A 19,731-nucleotide genomic window follows, 5' to 3' on the forward strand; every position below is an offset into this window, starting at 1 on the left:
AATCATACAAAAATAAACAAGAAATCTGTTATTGTTACCACTGTCAAATGTCAGACTCAGATGTGAAATGTCACTAATTGGACAACTACCTACTACGTTCATTTCAATTATACTTATTCCTGCGAGTTTTCAGTTACATAGGTACTATTTTGTCATCTCTTAAGTATCTTATACTCTTTGCTTAGATTTACTATATATTAAAAATGCATGCAAGAGACGAGAATATCTCTAACGGAGATACAGCAAGGCAGAAATGCAAAGCGAATCTATTGTGATCAATACCAATTTCGATTGACAAGTTGTTAGCAGTCAATCACTAAAACTAGTAGTACCACTAACCGTAGCTAGTGAAATTACAGGGCAAATGAGACTTGTCTCAAGGTGACGAGCGCAATTGTAGTGCCGCTCAGAATTTTTGAGTTTTTCGAGAATCCTGAGCGGCACTATAGGGTGTATTAATTACCATCAGCTGAACGTCCTGCTCGTGTCGTCCCGTATTATCATAAAAATAAATAAAACATTGGTAACAAGACCATCGGCTCAAAACAACAAAAGAAGAGAATTCAAATATTTTTTCTGTGTACACGGTAACAAAAACAAACCTCCATTAAGTAAAGTTAAAACTCCATTTAATACTTTTACTCCCAATTTATTTTCAATTATATCATACCTTTACTCAGGTAACGTAAGCATTGACAAAAATTGGCCACGGTCTTTAAGCTAATATTCTCTAAGTTTAAGGTGTTCTACAACTTTTATTTTTTATAACAAACAACAACAACAAATCAACTTCACGTGAATAATTTGAATGACTTACGAAAGATAAAAAGACTAAAGCTGTTAGTTTTAGCAAAGAATTTGACGCAATACTACAAGTACAGAAGGCCTAATGCACCGCAAAAACAATGAAAGAAAAAGACTCTTGAGGCCATACAAGAAGCTGCAATTCAACGCATTCATTATCAATACCAACTCAGTTGCAGAAAATTACCAAGTGTTTTTTTATAAGTTGGCATTGATCGAAATTTTATTTATTATCGTTAGCAATATTGTTCATTGTTGAAAGTTTTTTTAAAGCTAACGTTTCGTCGAACATTTTTGGAAATAATAAAAGTTCAGACTGTATTAAAAAAAATGTAAGCATGGATGAAGATACAAAGTAAAAACATGTATTTTTTTATATTCCATATTTAAAAAGTGAATACAATTTCATTTTAGAATTATTCTAAAGTATCCACAAATTTATTGAACAGTAATATTCTTTTGTCAACATTGCAATGGCTTGATTGAATCATTTAATGAAGCAGACATCATAAATGTTTTCGTGGAAATGAACATATTTATTAAAATGAAGAAGACAACATGTAATTTTTCTATTAGATTGCTAACTGAATGAATATGAAATTTGTTTTCAAAACTGAAGTTAGCACACACGCACTCTGCTGTTCCAATTAAGCATCAGCACAATTCGGTATTGTGTGGCACTGAGTCGCATTATGCTCTGTAATTGGAAAACTACCATAATTTGTTTTGCATTTAGTTCCGTAACTGTAATCTGTTAAACGAAATGTATTCTTTGGTTCCGAGTTTCTGCCTGTATATGTATGAAGTGTCGCATTGACATTTGACGCATTCGCATTTCGCATTCCGTTTTTTGTGGACGCATTTTATACACTTGTCTTTTGAAAAAAGCTAATACTCTTGAGTTCAGCTTAATTTTCATCGTTTGAATCCTCATTACTAATATATTACTTCGAGTTCCTTTTCTGTTTACGTGGAACTATAAATAATAAGGTAAGAACAGGTAGTATTAGTTAAATAACTCTTTCGATTCTTTCTAGTTTCAAGTGACCTTTGCGTTGTGTACTCCATAACTTTGCTTATGTACACCGCATATTTTTAGTATAATGGTAGATTTCTGTGTATCTTACTTAAACATTGGAAATTTTATCTAGATGGCTACAGAAGTGAGTTCAGCACCCCTTCCGCAATTGCAGTCCGTACAGAAGGCAATGTCGATACCATCAGTTGAAGCAGCAGTGGGTCAAGTTGGGGCACTTTACACAAGAGTAAAAGGTAATATAGTTTATATAGTCAATGCAAAATAATTTATTTTATTAATTCTTGTTTCGTTCCCGTTCTTCAATCAAATTATTTCACATTTGTAGTACATAATTTTGAAGTACCCTCCAAAAATTATTATTGCTAGAACATTCCATTTAAAATACGAATGTTATCAAACAAGTTTTCAGTCCAGTTATTTGCAGATTTTAGGTAGTCTAATGATTCATAACATTAACTACAAGATTTAAATTAATCTCACTTTTGAAGCTGACCAAATCATGGACTATGTATGAAGTTATATTTGACATTTTACACTTGTGGACATTTTCTAAGGTTTATATGTTTTTTTTAAGCGTTAAGTGTATAACTTTATAATTTAAATGTTATTTTCTCTTTATATGTTCTAAGTTTATAAAATAGGCCAACATATTAGTTGATGTGAAGATCTAGTGTTAAGACTTAGAGCTTATAATTACTTTTTAATTCTTTGTTCATTTTATGCTTTAAAACTGCTTGTGGCATAACCAAGTTTTTAGACATACCGATGTATTTATTTTTTAATATTAAATTCTTTGAAAAAAAGGGAAAATCCTTCTTTTATTTAGTTGTTATTGTTTTAGGAGCACACTCGCTGTTAGAATGGGCATTATCAACAGCAGAGGCCAGTGTTACACTTGCTGCTTCAACCGCTGCACCATTTGTAGCTGCACCTCTTGCAGCTGGAGACGCCAGGATGGTTGCAGCTCTTGATGCACTAGAAAAAAAAGTGCCAATTGTTACAGAACAACCTAAAGTCATTGTGGAAACAACGAAGCAAGCAGTTTTGTCACGAATCACACCTCAGTTAAATAAGGTAAGTGCCATTAATAAACAGTTTATTAGGCCTCGTCTACATACAAAGAACATTGGCAAAGGAAAAGTCTTCCCACACAAACTTTTACTATTTGTGTTCTTAGCATTCTTATGTTATTATCTTCATCCAAATATTATATTGATTTTCAAGCTCGCTTTTCATATTATGTGTATCAAACTTTTGAGTTATCTTATCATTCAATATATCAATGAAATACTGATTATAGACATCCTTCATTAATGAATGATTTTTAACTGGTTGAGGTAAATATATGATGACATATCTTGTGAAATTTAAACCCCCCTATAAAATGACAAATCTACAGTATGTGATGAAATATTATCTACCTAGGAAGAGTGACTAAGATTCAAAGTCCACATCAGTTTAAAGTAGATTTTTTTTATGTAAATAATACAAAATAATAATTTAATCATTTTCCTACAAATCTAAGAGGTATTAACATTTTCGGTAGAGAATTTCATGTAGGTTTGTGTTTAGATATGTTATTTCTCTCACTCTCCACCGTATAACTTTAATTTAAAAAACAAAGAAAATAAAAAAACATGAAGCAGACTTCCTGATGAGAGGATCATCCAGCCACCACAAGCAGCGCCCGTTCAATTAACTCATGGACCAGCCATCGCCTCCCTCGAGCATATTTTAGGGAAGGGAATGACCCGCCCCACGTCGCCGCGTTGTATTTCTTAAAGTACGAACATTTTTTCATCATGAGGATATCTGATCTTTTCATCTGCATATCAGAACTGCAGGCATTTTGATTAAGCCATTCTCTTTTTGATTTGGATTGGTTAAGGGCATGTCCCATACGTCGACGATAAGCATCGAGCTTGCTAGGGGAGTATAATTTTAGTGATATAATTTTTTGTTTCCTTGTAGCATTTCTGCGAATTCTTGCTTTGACAGCATTAAGAGCCTTTCTATTTCTAACAGCACGCGACCGGTCCGATCTTTTATGGTCTTCGACAAAGGATGTGTTAGTATCTCGATAGACATCGATCCCATCAATCCCCATTTAAATCCGTTCATGAGTTTAGGAGTGCATCGTGTACAAACAACGTGTCACGTAATTTATATATATTAAGATGTTAAACTTTATAATTTTAAATTATTTAAAATTTATTAGATTATTAGAAATAGACTGCATGCTGACGTCACACAGACTGGACAATGTTCCGCAGTGTACCAATGTGTGGGGATTATTCATAGAAGTGAAATATAAAATGCAATTTTATGTGACCATTCATCATTTGACTAACTTTAAATTGACTTGCATAAGCATAATGTAAATTGACAGAGTGACGAGTAAGACTTTGTTAACATACCTACATTAATAATTAATTAATAGGTAATTAAACACACGATAGCTGTCACTGAGTCATCAGCCGTGATCTAGCTTACGAAATAGTTATACCTAATCGTGATACTGCATTACCCATGACGTGGCCTCACTAACTGACACAATACTAAAATAGTAATATAATATATATAAAATTCTCGTGTCACAATGTTCGTTCCCGTACTCCTCCGAAACGGCTTGACCGATTCTCATGAAATTTTGTGAGCATATCGAGTAGGTCTGAGAATCGGCCAACATCTATTTTTCATACCCCTTAATTATATTAAACTAATCTATTCAAGATATCGTAACTTCTACATTAAACTCTTAAGAAATATTAAAGCTGAACACGAAAAAAAGGAACTAGTTGCTCACAAAAAAGATCCAAGAAAGCTCTGGCAAACGATCAATAAAATAACACATCGCAATTGAATAGCTCCTCCGGCGCAAGATTTAAAATACATAAGAAACAATGAGACAGAGGCCTTAAACATTTGTAATGAGTATTTTACTTCAGCTGGTCAAAACCTTGCAAATACAATACTTGGTCAAGAAAATGAAACCGAAGAATCGCTTGCAGCCAAGGTCAAAATTAACTCATTAGCACTAAGCTCAATATTTATAGCGCCTACAGATAAACATGAAGTTCTCGGTCTCATTCAGAAATTAGACCCTTATAGCTCCCCAGGTCTTGATTACCTGAATAATAAAGTCTTAAAGTCAATTGGCCCTGCAATTGCTGAACCGCTAGCGGCGATTTTTAATCAAGGCATCGAAAGTGGTACATTCCCTAAGGCATGGAAAGTTGCGGCAGTTGTACCGATCCATAAAGGTCAATCAAAGATGGAACCCAGTAATTACAGGCCGATATCACTATTAGGGTCTGTCTCAAAACTATTGGAGCGCATTGTGAACAAAAGAGTAGTCGCTTACCTTGAATCTAACTCCCTTATAGCGAATCGGCAGTTTGGATTTAGAAGGGGCAAGTCAACAGAAGATGCAGTGACTCTTCTCACAAAAGTTGTTGCCGCCCATTTAGACGAAGGAAGGGCCTGTGTAGGAGTTTTCCTAGATTTATCGAAAGCCTTTGATACAGTTTCAATTCCCATCCTACTGCGAAAACTCGAAGCATACGGGTTCCGAGGAATTATACTGGATTGGTTTACCAGCTATTTGACGGATAGAAGCCAATGTGTTAAAGTTGGTGATAAACTTAGTGACCTGAGACCAATATCCTTCGGGGTACCACAGGGCAGCATTTTAGGTCCTACTCTGTATTTATTATATATTAATGACATAATGTTTATCCCATTACAAAATGCTGAGATCCTGTGTTACGCAGATGACACAGCTATTGTTTTTCACGGACTCTCTTGGGATACCGTTTACGAATATGTCGAGCAAGGTATGTCACAGGTATCATACTGGCTGAAACAAAATATTCTAACTTTAAATTCTTCTAAAACTAGATTTCAATGCTTTTATAAGACTTCTGCTTCATCACCAAGCCAACATCAAAATCTTAAAATTCACAGTACAAACTGTACAAGACGTCCAGCTCAAAAGTGCACTTGTGACCACATTAAAAGAGTTAACGCAATGAGATATCTTGGAATAGTCGTAGACGAAACATTAAGTTTCAGAGATCACGTTGCTGCTGTCTCAACTCGTTTACGAAAATTGGTATACACCATTAAATTGCTTCGAGAGTCCGCTGAGCTTTCATTATTAAAAAGCATCTATTTAGCCCTCGGAAAATCAATCATAAATTACTGCATTCTAGCCTGGGGAGGTACAAATTCCACCAACCTCATAAAATTGGAAAGAGCGCAAAGAGCTGTGTTAAAAGTCGCTTTGAGGAAACCGATTAGATACCCAACGAATGATTTGTACAGCGACGCTCAGGTACTCAGTGTTCGAAAGCTGTACCTGATAAGAGTGGCGATGCATGTCCACAAAACAGCTCTGAACTCAAAAGAATACAACACATTGCTTAAAAACCGAGTTTACAAATTGCCTGTTACTAATGTCAAAACTGCATTTGCATGTCGCTTTCCAACCTTTTTGTACCCCCGGATTTATAATAAACTGGTCCAGCTATGTATATTTAAAGAACACTCCATCTTCAAGGCTAAAGAGCTTCTATCAAAATATTTAATACAACTATCCTATATGGAATCAATCCTAAAAAATACACACAATACATATACACAATACACACACTTTCATACACACAACACATATACACACAATTAATACTTGTATAGTTATTACTGTTACTTTATTTCTTTATATGTTTAGTAAAATTTTAGTAATCAGCTTGTTGTCACTAGCCGCTTGTATATCTTTATTTTCTGTTAATTCTACTATTTCCCCCACGAGACAGGCAATGCCTAGTGTGGGGGTCAGTATAAAATGTTAATTTGTATATGAAAAGTGCGAAATAGATGATTTTGTTTGTTTTTTTGTTTAAATGTTATGGGTTTTTTTTTTAATTTTTTTGACATTTTTTTTTAAATTTGTTTGATATCTTTTGTATCGCGATTTTAATATCGGCATTACAACGTTTGCTGGGTCAGCTAGTAATATATATAATAAGTAAGTACGGGATGAGAATCTTAGGGCAATAAAATAAAAAAGGCGCAATGTAACTTCTGATGATTATAGGTATAAATATAATATAAAAAGTGAATAGAAACTAATAGGTACAATAAATTTTTTGACAACATGAAACAATAATAAGACATAAAATAACTGGAAATCACGACCTTAGCAGCGTCAGATCAAGTCACCGGGACTTGGCCTCCGGTCCTCGACACTAACCTATGCGAAACATAGCGGCACTAGGCCGCTACTTCATGCCGGTATTCTGTGCGAGTGTGGTAATTAACCCGGACGAGTCTTGCCCGATTGTGCTGACGTCATACGACAGCAGCGTGACTCTTCCACTTCTAAACGCCCTTAGTCGCCTCTTACGACACCCTTGGGCCTTAGACTCCCCTATTCATTTTACTTCCCGGGGAAGCACAGGGCAAAAAACTTGGCACTCTGCGTCTAGGCGAAGATATCTCAACAGATTGTGAAGTAGCAGATGAGGAAGTATTGATACCAGAAACAGCAATAGACAAGGAACCTCAAGAAGACGATAAACAAGACTTAGATAACACTGTTGAACATGAACCGAACAAAATATAACAAGCATTCTTGGAATGTTTGTTAAATGCGCTTCATAATTTATTTGGAGTGACTTCTATAGTAGTACATAATATAACCTTAATGTGGCATAGCTATTTAATGAAAACTAAGATATATTATTAATATATTTTTATATCAACAAAATCGATAACAGACAAATGTTGCTATGATTACTTTTATGTGGCTTCCGTGCAACTGGGTTAAGCTGTGTTGATCTATATTTAAACATTCATTAAAAACATAAACAAGAATTGTAATTATCAAATGTTTCTTGTCTAGACTTCCATAAGTTGTTTGGCTCTACTGAAACCGGTATTGTGTTTATCAAATTAACGCAGCTCGGACATTATAGCCGACATTTGCCTAAATGTTAGGTACATACCCGGAAGTGTATGGTTAACCTCACAAGTATTGTGAGTTGAAATAGCCAAAATTTCTAATTCAAATTCAAATATTTTTATTCAAAATAGGATTTAAAATCACTTATTGAACGTCAAAATCTACCACCCATTCAAAAGAGACTGCCTCAGACCTGAGAAGAATGGGCGCAAGAAACTCAGCGGGAAATAATTAATTAATTGCGTCAGATACCATCAGACCCCATGAGCACTGATAACGGCATTCAAATTCAAATATTTTTATACAAAATCGGATATGATATCACATATTGAAAGTAAAAAACTTAAACCAACCCATTAAACAACAGACACGCGAATGAAGCCCTATCACCTACCAGGATGCTAACTGGGCACTGTCGCCCAAACAGTCACATCAGTGTGGTCGGAATCAAAAACGATAAAACTTGTAGATTTTGCCTTGAGGCATATTGCGGCCCACTAATGCATAAGCGTAACACCATCCTTGGTGACTACACCCTGCTCCCAGGTGATGTAATACTCGCGTCAAGAAGATACTGCGGTTCGTAAATGCGGGCTTGACGACGAGAAGAATAAGTGGCGAACACAATAGTTCAATTCTGGACGCGATGTTACTAGGACTCACCAGAACTAGACAAGTAGTCACCCTCTCCAAACAAATAAATTACACCCCATAAGGTCAGATCACTGACCTCTACTATTTACCACTGGACTGGCGGATGTGAAAGTGCTTTTGTGCCTGTTTGATATTCGCCATTTTGGCGATGTTGGCCATGTAGCGAGATTCTGCGGTACTAAAACTAGTGATGACAACCCCAGCTAAACAAACATCGATAAGAAAACTATTTACAAAAAAACACGGAAAACAACCGAAATTAATGCGAAATGCATAAAAATACTTCTCTCGCAGCCATTTGTATTATACGTCAAAATTAGTTCTCTCGCCGCTCGCGAGTGGCGCTTCAAATAGGCACAAAAAATTTGCTATAAAAAATATGGAACAGCCTGCCCAGTGATATTTATACAGGTCAGTGGCTCAGATGATACTGATGTCTAATGCGTACGTGTAATAGCTTGCTTCTTTGAATCCCCACTGGGATCGCAATTTGTCTACATCTGGGGAGTTGTAATATTATGCATTTTGAGCAATTTTAAATATTTAATATTTATCATAGACCTTTGGTGGCGTAAAAGAAAACATCGTGAGGGAACTTGCACACACCTGCGATCAAGAGGTCGAACGTGAAGTTAACACCAACTCACACCGGCGTGGTCAAGCTTATTAAAAAACATAATGAATCGCATCTGATTGGCCAATTCAGCGTAGTATGCAATTATATATGTAAATGTCGTGTTGTGCACGCAACTGCCTACAATTTTATTTAAATTATAATAATAAATCTTTATTAATCCATTAAAACGTATTCTATTGTACAAATAATGTGTTATTACAAATATGCCAATCTTATAGAAAACTAAGCAAAAAAAGATGTGGTGTCATGGGACACCAGGTAGGAACGAAGTTCCTTCGGCTAATGTAGAATCGACACAATTTGTAAAAAAAAAATCGTGTTCAATTTTATGTAGGTTTTCTTGATTTTTCTCTAAAATTTTGCAGATTAGTTTTTATTTAACTACACGAAAGTATTTAGGAAATTCAGTATTTTAGGAAATAAGAAATTACGTAAAATAAAAAAAAATCGTAATCCAAATTATCAATTAAAATAACAAAATATGTCTCTTTATTTTTGTTTGACAACATAAAATTACATAGAAATAGAAACGACTGTCGCGCCTGCGCACGTCTCATTTAACGGTTTTATTCCACGCACTTTTTTCCACGAATTTTTTCTTACGGTTTTACTATCACATTTTTTTCAATTCGGTCGCGCAGCAAAATCCCTATCCCCTCCAAGCCTGCCGTAAGGAACTTCGTTCCAAAAAAATATTACTAATGTTGTAAATTTATAATTTAGGTCAATTAAATATTATGTTACATCAGTGCTGTTATTTACTTTAGTGATGTCTAAAGTAAGTGGGTTAACTATTTGTATCTTAAACATCAAATTATCTAATTAGAGATTACAAATGCAAATCTACATAATACGTATATTTAACAAACAATTAAACATTAAATTCACCTTAAATATTGAATATAATCTTATGTCCTATTATATTTATCCTAACTTATAGCTTCTAAAAATTTTTCTGTCTCATCAAAATATGGTTTTCCTTATAATGTAGGGTCGCCGCCAATCTATACTAATATTATAAAGCTGCAGTGTTTGTTTGTTTGTTTGAACGCGCTAATCTCCGGTACTCGTGGTCCGATTTGAATGATTCTTTCAGTGTTGGGTAGTTCATTTATCGAGGAAGGATATAGGCTATGTTTTTTTCAAAATTAGGGATCCGTAATAAAATTGCTATTTTGTAACACAAGGTGTAAAATCGAAAACCTATTTTTGCGTGCGCTGCAAAAACTATTGACAATAGAACAAAATGATGTACAGGCTATAATTTAGGCAATATTTTATTACTTATAAAACTCGCGTGAATACTTTATATGGCAAAACAACGTTTGCCGGGTCAGCTAGTGTTATATATAACTTGATTGATATGTCACCGACCCAATAGTGATGTAACACGTAGAATAGTTCTGCGTGATAATTAGGTACAACATCGCATCGTAACGTACTAAACTATATCTAAAAACAAGCGTTAATACCTGTTAATACCCACAACAGTTAATTCTGAAAGTAGGAAGTTGCAATCGAATCGTTTCACTGCTAAATTAACCACAACAATGATGCAATGACATTAGTATTAAGATTTTCTTGCGTACCACAATTCAAATTCAAATATTTTTATTCAAAATAGGATGACTTATTGAAAGTCAAAAAACTAGTAACATAGTATTTGATACTAAATAAAAGTAGCCTTAATTTAATCTATCCTTTTAAAAAATAAAATCTATTAATAATAATTTTATTTTCTCAAAATCGATTCCATGAAAATTTTGATGTCTATCACTATCACGGCGGCTGTTTCTGCCGTGAAGCAGTAATGTGTAAATATTATTGTTTCGGTCTGTAGGGCGCCGTAGCTAGTGAAATTACTGGGCAAATAAGACTTAACGTCTTATGTCTCAAGGAGACACGCAATTGTGGTGCCGTTCATAATTTTAGGGTTTGGCACTGCATTGTAATGGACAGGGCGTATGAATTACCTGCTCGTCTCGTCCTTTATTGCCATAAAAAACAGGTATTCTCCAATATCGTATGCATAACGAAATAACAGTATTCAGATATCGAATTTAATCATAAGCCGGTAGTGATAAGATAGCCGACGGTGACACGACGCCCGCTTTTGTTCGATGACCCGGACGCGGGGAACCTTCCAGTTATCAGAGCCCTAGAGCCCTGCGTGCCGCAACACATGTTCCGTTGATGTTGATAACTGGTAGATCCGGTTAAAACGTCAGCAATTTGTCTGTCTACTACATATATACCTACTCCTTGTAGATGTCAGTTTGGGTAAGGTTGCATAACGCATATTGTATACTACAATCAGAATGTGCCTTCGTAGGTGTTGATGTGACAATTCCGGCCGCTTTCTCTCAACTTCTTGCTTTTAAAAAGGCATTTATTTTCTCAAAATTGATTCCTTTTGAATTCTTTTAGATGTCATATGTCATTTATAATATACTAGACACTACTACCGCTTCGGAAAAAATGGCGCTCTGAGAGAGATTAAGGGGCGCAAGAAACTCTCCCAGGATTCTTTTTTTCTTGCGCTCTTTTTAATAAAATATACAATATTGTACTGCAATTCTATTGCTATAAAATAATCATCTAGTCCCAGGCTGTCTGATGTGTACTAGTTGGACTTACGACAGAGCTATTTTCAATAAAACATTTAAATTTATTTATAGATAATGCCCGAACAGTGGCTGGGACTTTATTATAAAAGTGTATACATTTACCCTTAAATCAATTATGTATCTTATGAAGCCTACTAGAATTAGTTACAAGCAATCCCTTATTTCTAGTGTTATAATAATGAAAATTACTATTAAGAGCAAAAACGTGACGATTTTTATGAACGTATATTAAATTTTCATAAATGTACTGAGAATGGACAGTCATAATATTTATTACTTTTAAATTTTTCTTTGAGATACTGTCTATAAATAAGCTGATATATAGCACGAACGGCTCTCTTTTGCAGAGAAAACACTGTATCAATGTCAGCAGCATGACGCCATAGTAAAATACCGTACGTCATGATGCTGTGAAAATAACTGAAGTACACTTAACCTCGTCAGTTGCTCATATCCCTTCTGATCCCACTGTACGTGATGAACAAAAGAATGTTTGGATACCTTCTCAAAGATGTATGTTTCGTCTGTTTTAAATAATAAACTCTTTTTTGCCATACAAAACATTACAAAAATAAAATGAATTATTAGGCTACGCGATGAAACAATAGGCAAAAGGAAAAGGCTCAGCTTCACCTGACAAGGAATGGATTTATGTTTCCATGCAGCGCTGGTTTTCAGCCATCCCTTCCTCCCTAAGGTGTTGAGTGGGAGTGGAAGTATTATGGCTCCTCGAATGCCTACTTAAGCTATCTTTTTTATGAAATGTAATATTTAAATAAAAAGTGTTCTAATTACAAGATCAAAATACGACGACCTGTATAGCCGAGTGGTTAGCGATCCTACCTACTAAGCTAGAGGTCCCGGGTTCGAATTCCGGTAGGTGCAAGCATTTATATGATTAACATGGATGTTATATATCGTTGTATTGCAACCCATAACACAAGCTATATATGCCTAATTTGGGGCAAGATAATTTGTGTAAAAAGTGCGTCAATATTATTATATTACAATAGTTTCTTGTGTAGTTCAGGTGTCGTGTGCAAGTTGTTGAAATACAAGAGAAATAATGAATGTTGTATTTGACAATTGGATGATGGATGAAGTATAATTGACACAGTAGGACAGGTGACGAAGTAGTATTTAAGTTATTTGATTGGTCGAGATGTATGGCTCGATATAATAATAACCCCTTAAGTAAAATGTACCTTATACGGCCGCCTATTATTACCTAGTATGTATTAAACAAAACTACTTTTAGTGTAACTATGTGTATTATCAGCCATGTTAATAAAATTAGGTAGTGTAAGAAATCTATATAATAAAATAAGTAATTAACAGCGATCTCGTCCCCACGGATAAACCTTACATGGTTCCTTGTGAGTCACTTTATATGTATTTTCTCTGTTAATACTTTTTTATTGTGAAAAATATTATAGATTCACTTATTTAGACAAAAGAAAAACGATTGAAAAATAGCTGGAAAAATATGATAACTATTTTCGACCTATTAATATCGCGCCGTCAATCTATAATCTAGTTTCTTTGTTTTCGAAAGCGTTTACGAGTGTTTATTTACTTTTATTTAGATTCTAGATCAAAGTATATAAACACTCGAAAACTCTTCTGAAAACAAAGAAATTGCACAACGTACATGTAGTGCTACTGCCTAGTAGTAGGAAATATTTTTTATATGATAATGTTTAAGTGTACAAGTAAGTACAGGTTAATATGACCATGTATGACATTGTTACAGCTTTGAGGCTTCGATACGGACGTATTCCACTCAATAACTTTGCGTATCTCATGGGTAATGTAATGTAATGCGGTAGAATTGAGGATGTATACCGTATTATGGTGGAATGTGTCCGAATCGAGGCTGAAAGAATAGCTTTTCCCCTCTCGGAGGAAGCTAAGAGTATAAATAAGTTGGTTAAGTTAGGTTTAGATAGGAGATACTATATAATGTGTTTTTTTTGTTATTTGTATCATTATGAGGGTGGCATGTTCACTCAGCTGTGATTAAACCCTCTATAAATAAATAAAGATTTAAAAAAAAGTGTACAGTCACTTTAACAAGTTTCATTAGGTACTTGAGCCACACACTTCGTTCATAGTCATTGTGGTTGCGAGTACAAAGTCCACACACACACATCGATATAGCTCGAGTTATTGCGTCACCTGTTTATAACTATGTCGGTAACGTTCTACTGCACATTATATTTTATCTTCACGCATAAATGCTAACCAAGATACGCTATTGTGTTAGTATGCCATTCACTTGTGTTGGCGTTTTGTAATTCAATATAAATATATTATAACGATTGTGTTACTTCTGTTTAAATGTTGATAATTTATTTTACTTATGTGACTCTGCACGCGTGGAATTACTTTGATTCGCCCTAGGGACCTCTTGGAATAATATAGCTACCTTAGACTATATCCATACCTACAAAATATTGTCAAAATGGGTTCTTTTGATATGAAAATAAGGGACGAGACGAGCAGGACGTTCACCTGATGATAATTGATATGCCCTGCCCTTTACAATTCTTGAAAAACACAAAAAATCTGTGCGGCATTACAATTGCGCTCGTCACCTTGAGTCATAAGATGTTAAGTCTCATTTACCCAGTAATTTTAACTAGCTACGTCGCCCTTTAGACCGAAACACAATAATGTTTACATATTACTGCTTCACGGTAGAAATAGGCACCGTTGTGGTACCCATAATCTAGCCGGCATACTGTGCAAAGGAGCCTCCCACTGTTAACGTAAAGTTCTGTCCATGAAAGAGTAACAGACAGGTAACTCTCAGATCTATTATATTATTAGTATAGATTAAACTTAATTTTGTAGTAAAACACATGAAATAGTACCTACAACTCAATACAAAAAACGAAGTCGTAAAATAAAGCCTTTGCATTATTGTCTCACATTACACTTGCTAAGAAATAACTTATTTGGTGTGAGCCTATATTGAGGAGTATTTTTTTCATTTAACGATAATAAATTAATAGTAATTAAGTACGTCGAATCAAACATCAAATTACCTAATAATCGCATTATTGAACTTTCTTTTTTATGTATTAATTAATTCTGTATCAATAAAGTTTATTTTGTGTTAGCCTATTTCAGGAGTAAACACATTTTGATAGATTTCTTAAGTATTTATACTAACTAAAGTTATGATTTAGACCGATTTTTAAGCTTTTTTATTTTCAAACGCAATCGATTTCGTTAGAATACGCGGTTTAATTTTACCTATTTTTTAATCAAGCAACAGCTAATAATCGTCATCATCAGCCGGAAGACGTCCACTGACCAGCGATCTTGACCAAATCGTTGGACCACCTTGTGGGGGGCCTACCAACACTACGTCTTCCGGTCTTACTGCCCCAACGGCCATCTTTCCATCGAGCTATGTGCCCTGACCACTGCCATTTCAATTTCGCAATCATTTAGGCTGATTCGATCTCGCAGGGAAACTCCGAGCATAGCCCTCTCCATTGCCCTCTGAGCGACCATGAGCTTTCTCATAAGGCCTATAGTTAGCAACCACGACTGCGTACCGTAAGTCATCACTGACAATACACACTGGTTGAAATCCTTCGACTTCAGACAGTAGTCAGTGTAGTATTTGTACTATTAAATTATTATGAATAATAATTTCACTAAAGACTAATTCCTCCAAGAAGCTGTAAACACCAATCATAGTAATGTAGTTGCCTTCACAGGTGTACGGTGCTCGGGCGGCCGCCGGCCAGCGGGTGCAGTCCCTCAAGGAGTTGACCTGGGCTAAAGCCAACACCTTGCTGTCCACCGCGTACGGGCAGAAGGCGCTGAGCAGCGTGGACAGTGGGGCACTGTACGCCATGAAACTGTTGGATCATTACCTGCCGCCCACCCAGGAGGAGACTAATGGTAAGTGGGTTACAAAGATGATTAAAAAAAAGTGTGTGTACTTATGTATGCACGCAAGAAGTTATACTTCTTTGGCCTAACGAAGCAAAAATCATTAAAATCATTTATTCCTCGTGCTATTCTACGTTTTTAGAAAGAACAATTTTGTAAAAATCTTGCAAAGATGTATTTGCCTGCGAATCACCTGACGGGTCACTGAGTGATCACCTAGCAACACCACATTGATATTGATCAGGGCATAACGTGTCAGGTTTCTATGTAAGCTTCATTATGGAATAGTAATTTCACTTATTTTGCTTGGCGATCCATCATTATCTTTTGTTGGGAGATGAAAAAATAAAGGCGCCCGCTAAGATTATTGTGTCCGTTCTTCTCCGGTCTGAGGCGTACTTACTTATTTTTTCGAATCGTAGTTTTTGATGTTCAATATCATGTGATTTTAAATCAAATTTTGAATTAAAATATTTGAATTTGAACATAAGATGCCATTAGGAATATCTTCATAATTCTCCCCATTACTATCCCTATTTCATTTCCGTCACATATTTCTACGAATTATCTTTTCTCAGTTAAATAATGTGTAAGCATTACTTCGTTTCGGTCTGAAGGGCGCTGTAAGCTAGTGAAATTACTGGGCAAATCAGACTTGACCACTTATGTCTCAAGATGACGAGCGCAGTTGTAGTACCGCTAGAATTTTTGGGTATTTCAGTAATCCTGAGCGGCACTGCATTGTAATGGGCAGGGCTTATCAATTACCAACAGCTGAACGTCCTGCTCGTCTCGTCGCTTATTTTCATAAAAAAAAATTATTGACATAGTATAGTTTGATTAATTGTTGCACACGTTACTCAGCTGTGTGCACCGACATCGTGGCTGCGGAGAGCGACCCCACTCTACACACGGTGCAGACCGTGGGGCGGCTCAGTGCCGTGGCAGCTCGCCGTGTGTGGGCCAACCTGGCGAACAAGGTCAACGAGCTGAGGAGTTCTGGTGAGAACGGAGTCTGATCTAGATCTTAATTAGGGCTTCTATCATCATCAAAGTCACCGACACGGCAGATGGTAGAGCACATAGCTCGACGGACAGATGGTCGTTGGGAAAAGACGTAGTGTGGGTAGGCCCCTCACAAGGTGGATTAACAATACGGACAAGATCGCCGGAATAGGTTGGATGAGAGCAACGCGTCATGGAGATCTTTGGATGAGGCCTTTGTCCAGTAGTGCATGTCTTCCGGCTGAGATGGATCATCATCTAAAGTTATACAATTAATTTGAACGGAAAACACCGACCTTTAGAACGGAATAAAATATCTATAGTCGCCTGTGAGCATCAGAAGAGTTTTATTGCAGTTATTAAACACATTCCTAGGGTTGAAACTACACTTAAAAGTGCCGTCCTTAACCCAGCTGAAACCTAATGTGGTATCTACTCAAACTTCGTGCCCGTCTTAGATCATTTTTATACGGCTAGATAGACTATGACAGCTGTGAAAACGTCGAAAAAAATTGAGCTTAGAGCTACCCTCTATTTTGAGCAATGCACGCACACTAAACTAATAAACCTGGCGTGTTTTTATCGGTTGTCTAACAGCGAGAGACGATCTAAACGTATAAATGATCTAAAGTGACCGTTTCGAATTTTGTTTTGAGCCATTTATTTATTTATTTATTTGGTAATCTAATTGATAGGTATAGAGTTAGACGTCCGTCGCTACATTACGGCGCTGATGGCCGCTCTTCACCTCGCCAAGGTGACCAGCGACCAGCACCAGAACGAACAGGCGCCGCAGCAGACCAAACAGAAATCGGCGGAACCGACCTTCCAGAAGAGTCCCCCCACGAACGTCAAAAAAGAAACCCCCTCTACCACCGAGGTGGTAAAGACATCGCCTGAAGCCAAATCTAACGGCCAGCAGTGAACATATTTCATAATTTTTTATTTATTGTCACCTAAGTTTTTTCTTATTAATTATTATAAATATTATGTAAAGGATTTTATAACGTGTACCGTCAAGAATTTAAAATTTTAATTAAATTCAGAGAAGGGGAATTAAACTAAACAGTGGCCTCGTAAGAAACTGTCTTCTTCACGTGAGATAGCATGCAAGTGATATAGCAACAACCGCCATTTTGAATTCCCATAAAATTTTAATATGGAGGAATGATGGAGAGAGTTTATATTTTAGAAATATTTTTAATATTAAGTATAATCTACCACAATAAGGATATTGTATGATAGTATCTATATTGTTCTGGTGATTTTGATATAAATTTATATAGTATGGAGATGTACCGACTCTCATGAATAAAGACTGACGGTTCTTTTATGCTTTTCAGTGAAATATATTATTATGTGATCTTGAAATAAAGCTTTATAATATTATTTGTTTTTACTTTATATATTTTATTATGTTTAATTATTCGACAAAACTACAGTTTGGATCTACAGTATATTATTAAATTTAGTAATTATAGTATTTACTGTAAAAATTACACTTTTTCTGGCAGTCTCCATCAATTATGGGAGTCTAATGCGCTCTGCCATCCTAGTCAAACTTAGCACACACTTAGGTTTCGCTTATGACGTAATAATAACATTTTTTATGTAAGGGAGGAATATGTAGGTAAAACACCAGAGAAATCACTTTATTCAACTAGGTCAAGTAAATGACACTTATGAGTTCCTGTCTATCAAACCGTTCATCCAGTCCCATTTTCAGTTTTCATCTCCATTTCTATATCTTGGGGCCTTCTCACAGATCTGTTTGAGAGAGGAAATCTTAGGGCCATCATAGGCAGTAGAAATAATATTATTGAACACCATTGGGGCTCGTTCATAAAATACGTCACTCTAAAATCAGCTTTTTTTTGACCCCTTCCCCCCCTATTGTCATGCTGTGTCACACTCTCTGTGACCCCCCTTAGAAATATTTCGTCACAAAAATTAAGACACCCCCCCCCCCTGCTGAGTATGATAAATTGTATAAAATATTTATTTAGAAATATTTATATTAATCAGAAGTCCTAAAATTTTCTAAATGGGCCGAAATATTTACAATCGGTATTGCACCATCTACTTCTTCATCTTCAAAACTACCGTCCACTTCATCGTCATCTAACCACTCTGCATCGTCCGTGCCATCGTTTTCATCTCCTATTATGCATAACAGCTCTCGAGCTCGCCGAGCTGCGATACGAGTTGGTTGTTCGCGCTGAACTTCTGCAACCTTTCTTTTTTGTTTTGGATGTAATTTTTTTAAATGCTGTAGTAAGGTTTTCTTAGATGTGTGATATAGGCCACATTCTTTCCACGTTCTACTCGCCAATTTATCGTGGACTGACGGACAAAACTGATCGCAACTCTGCTAGAGTCGCGCCACATCGCTCATGTCAAAAAATAATATACGGCGAACGTCACGTTGCGTATACCCCCCCCCCCCCCCCCCCCCCGTATGCGAACGTATTTTATGAACGGCCCCTTAGAAGCTTCCAGCATTACTAAGACTTAAACATCAACAATTCTACGTGAGTACAAGCTTTAACCGATTTCAAATTATTCTGTTACAACGGGTACACAACCCTGTTGGATATGGACCGCTTTTTCTATCCCAAGTGTCAATTTTCAGATTGGTCCCTTAAAAAAAATTCTGATGTGACTCTTGAAATGAAACAACACAAAGTATAACTTTTGGATTCCAATGGAACGTAATATCTCGCGTCATAATAAAGCCACTTTGTACTTGAGTCATAATATTATGTGTGGGTTTGTTTGATCTTTGATTTAACCCATATTCGGAAGTGTTACATAGAAATCTTTTAAGGCTGGGTTGCAACAACTTACTTTAGCAATAACAAACATGTTAAGGTACCGGTTAGCAAAAACTGTTTTGCACCATTTAACAATTTTTAGATGACGTCATAATTTTAACTGATAACTATAACCGTCCAATCTTCACCGGTTAAAGCTATTGTTAATGTTAAATGGCTAAATAGCAACCTGTCAATAGTTCCAAATAAATATTCGATATTTACATGATATTTCACTTTTTAACTTTAACTATGCCAAGGAATACGGTGGTGAA

At 35.8% G+C, this 19,731-nt stretch overlaps 1 protein-coding gene across 2 annotated transcripts; it reads left to right on the top strand.

Moving 5' to 3' along the window:
- The first annotated feature begins 1,627 nt into the window (after positions 1–1,627).
- Positions 1,628–18,032, top strand: LOC126974352 (lipid storage droplets surface-binding protein 2). 2 transcript variants are annotated; one of them, XM_050821813.1, is made up of 6 exons: positions 1,628–1,794; positions 1,956–2,076; positions 2,685–2,917; positions 15,449–15,647; positions 16,503–16,640; positions 17,339–18,032. In XM_050821813.1, the coding sequence occupies exons 2-6, from the start codon at positions 1,956–1,958 to the stop codon at positions 17,566–17,568; spliced, it is 921 nt and encodes a 306-aa protein (XP_050677770.1). In that variant the 5' UTR covers positions 1,628–1,794; the 3' UTR covers positions 17,569–18,032. The 2 variants fall into 2 exon arrangements, with proteins under 2 accessions (XP_050677770.1, XP_050677772.1); XM_050821815.1 differs by having other exon boundaries at positions 15,461–15,647.
- The last annotated feature ends 1,699 nt before the right edge of the window (positions 18,033–19,731 follow it).

This window comes from Leptidea sinapis, chromosome 32 (genome assembly GCF_905404315.1).
Source record: "Leptidea sinapis chromosome 32, ilLepSina1.1, whole genome shotgun sequence".
Taxonomy (NCBI): Eukaryota; Metazoa; Arthropoda; class Insecta; order Lepidoptera; family Pieridae; genus Leptidea; species Leptidea sinapis.